The sequence below is a fragment of the Ursus maritimus genome, unplaced genomic scaffold, assembly GCF_017311325.1.
Source record: "Ursus maritimus isolate PB19 unplaced genomic scaffold, ASM1731132v1 scaffold_34, whole genome shotgun sequence".
NCBI classification, from domain to species: Eukaryota; Metazoa; Chordata; class Mammalia; order Carnivora; family Ursidae; genus Ursus; species Ursus maritimus.
Genome location: NW_024426008.1, coordinates 27909135 through 27912196, shown reverse-complemented (window position 1 = coordinate 27912196; position 3062 = coordinate 27909135). Strand labels below are relative to the sequence as shown.

The 3062-nt window shown below is 63.8% G+C and overlaps 1 protein-coding gene across 1 annotated transcript in view; it reads right to left on the bottom strand.

Annotated features, from left to right (window-relative positions):
• Positions 1 to 1476: 1476 nt before the first annotated feature.
• BARX1 (BARX homeobox 1) overlaps positions 1477 to 3062 on the bottom strand; it is a 2871-nt gene continuing 1285 nt past the window's right edge. The window contains exons 2-4 of the mRNA XM_040620402.1: positions 2184 to 2475; positions 2018 to 2102; positions 1477 to 1641 (exon numbers count right to left, since the gene is read on the bottom strand). Of these exons, the coding sequence (XP_040476336.1) occupies positions 1477 to 1641; positions 2018 to 2102; positions 2184 to 2475 (542 nt within the window). The remainder of the gene's footprint in view (positions 1642 to 2017; positions 2103 to 2183; positions 2476 to 3062) is intronic.

Below are 3062 nucleotides of genomic sequence, written 5' to 3'. Positions count from 1 at the left end.
CTGGAAATCCAAGAGCTGATTTCCCCAAGGAACGCTCAAGCCCCAATTTGAAGGGAAGCCGTCTCTCTCACAGGTGCAGGCCGTTACTGTCGTCTTCACATTCGGAGATGCAAAACCGGAATCTGGGTGTGCCTTTCCTCTGTCCCCCGTACTTGCGCCTGGGGGACCTGGTTAAATCCTGTCCCACTTGGAATTCTGCATGGCCAAGATGGGGTCCCTCCCTGAGCTTTAACCAGCAAAGTGGCCATCTCTCCATCCCCATGCCCTGGTCCTCGTCCTCTCCTCGTAGGAAGTGGAAGGAGAGGAACCCACAGGCCCGCCGAAGCCGAAGGGGGGACAGAAGTCAGCCGAAGCCTTCCCTGAGGATAGGGCGCCCGCGGGCACACGCCACCAAGCTGCACCCCTGGAAAGGGCGCCCTGCGCGAACTGGGGAGGCTCGCCGGCCTCTGCCTGGGTCGGCTGCCCTCCCTGCGCAGAGCAAACCTCGGGGCTGGGCGCTGCCGCTGGGCGTGTCCCGCACAAAACGGGAAGACCTGGCTGCAGGCTCCTCCGCGGCTCCGGACCTTGGATCCCGTGCGTCCCGTCTGCCTCACGAAGAGCTGGCCAAGACCATCTCGAGGACCTCACAGGCGGTTCTTCAAGTCCCTAGAGACCGAACCAACAACGGAGGTGGCTCTCAGACCCGGGACACTTCCCGAGCCAGCTCCGCCGTGGCCTGGGGCTTCTGCCCCTCGGGCGACCCCTGTGTAGCCCGACTGCTACCGCCGGTGCCCTGGCCCCGCACACGGAGAGGAAGCGATTCCTGGGATCCTGCAGCAACTGGACCGACTGCCCTGCCAGTCCGAGCCCGTGGGGCAGGTCACAGTTCGCTCCCACGAAGCCCGGGGAGAGGGCGTTTCAGAAGCCAGTGCAAGTGTCCCTCTTAGTCGCCGCGACCCCCCTCCTCCAGCCCTGCAGCCTCAGAAACCCCTTCATCAAGCCCCGCTGTGTCATAAAATATTTTATTGGAAAAAAAAATCACTGTCTTCGCAAAAGAGGGGTAGGAGCCCCAGCGACGTCGGGGACCCGGCCGACCTCAGGGTAGAGCCGCCGGGCTGTCCGGGCGCCCTGTCGGGCCGTAGTGGCCTGCGCCAGGCGGCGGGGTCCCCAACAGGCGGTAGCAGGTGTGTGCCGGCGGCGTCAGGACGCAGAGGGCCGGCTGAGGCGGGTGGGGGTGCGGGAGAGGAGCGGGGCGTGAATGCGCGCGGAGCTCCGGGCCCAGGCGCCATCCGCCGCGCCGGATGCGAGTCTCCAGGCCAGGGCCCAGAGCACAGCACTGGGGCCGGGCTTGGCTGCAGGGTCTGTGTCCTTTCTTGGCCCCTAACTGTCCGCATTCAAGGTAATAATAAAACGTTTCGAAAGCGAACGGCGTGGCCGCGGAAGGGCTGGCTCGCGGCTTCCAGCGGGCGAAGGGCCCTCGGTCGACGCTTTGCGCGCTCAGTCCTCGCGGCTCCTGTCGATGGTCTCCCCTGGCGCCTCCGCCGGCTTCTCCGCCTCCTTGGCGCGCTCCTGCTCCGTGAGCTGCTCGCTCGTGGGAATGGAGTTCTTCTTGGGCCGCCCCTTGGGCTTGGTGGGAGACTCCAGGCCGCCGCCCTGCAGCACCTGCACACAGGACGGCCGCAGGGCAGTGAGCTGGGACCCGGGAGCGGGACCCCAAGCCCTGTGCCCAGGTAGGGCCTGCCCAGCACAACGAGGCCATCTGAGGCCGCGCCTAGCCCGGGGAAATGATGGGGAAAAGCAACCGAAGGGCCGGGCCTAGGGGTCAAGGCTGTTGGAAGGCCTGAGGGTGCAGCGGAGCAGAAGGAATGTGGGCTGTGGTAGGGCCCCCAGAAGCAGGAAGAGAGCAGAGAGGATCCCTGCGGGGATCAGACACGGAGGGAACCCTAAGCGTAGGGTCGAAGTCTCTGGGGGGGGGGGATCCTGGAGGGCACAGGGGCCTGGTAGCCACCGGGACTCGGAAAGTGACAAGCACACTCACTATTTTCTTCCACTTCATCCTCCGATTCTGGTACCACGTCTTCACCTGCAACTGGCTCAGGCCCAGGGATTCAGCGAGATCTATTCTGGAAAGAGCAGGGGGCACCTTCAGCAGGGCAAGCAGACACCTCCCACCCCCGCTGGGCTCCGCCTGGCCCCACAGCTACCTGTCGGGTGTGGAGAGGTACTTCTGCTTCTCAAAGCGTTTCTCTAGACCCATCAGCTGCAGCTCAGTGAACACCGTGCGGCTCCGACGCCCTTTCTTGGCCTTGGCGCCTGGCTCCCCGGTGCCCTGCGTCTCCAACTTCCCACGGAGCTGCAGCTCAAGAGGCAGGTGCGGTGCTCCAGGGGCGCCGGGCAGTCCAGGCCCTGCTGCCAGTAACGCTGAGCCTAGCCCGGAGCAGCCCAGTGGCGCCAGAGGGAACTTAAACACCGCTGCCTGCTCGGCCTTCAACACGGCTGCAGGGAGAGAGAGTGGGGAGCCGGTGAGCTTGGGCCGTGCTCCTCCTCCTGGAGATGCCCCGCACTGTGGGCCGCGGGAGTGCTCGCCGCACTTGGCTAGTGCCACCCAGCACAAAACCTTCCTGCCTGGCCACAAAGCTCGAGATTTGCACACTTTGCCTAGGGTGACCCTCTTGAAAGCCAGCGTTACTGCAGCCTGGGAGGGGGGAACCTCCCCCACCCGGGCCTCTGCCTGGTGTTCCCCAGGCCCCAGCCGCCTTTGGGATTCTCAATGAACAAAGTCAGCACAGTGTGTCTTTCACAGGAGAGGGAAAGCAAGAAGGAATGGCAGGAAGGTGAGCGTTTGCCCCAACCACGTCGGCATCGCTGCATCCCCAAAACCAGAATGATTAACTGCATGAGCGCGTCTGCTCCTCCGCGAGGGCGGCACAGCCACGCGGCCGCAGGCTGGGGTCGTTAGCGGGGTTGGGGTTGGGCACCCCCGCATCAGGAAATTGTCCTTCCTGTTTTCTCTGTTTAGACTCTTCCCCCGAAGATGTTTCCATTTTTCATTAGTCCTATGATGATGATTTTTTTTTTTTTTT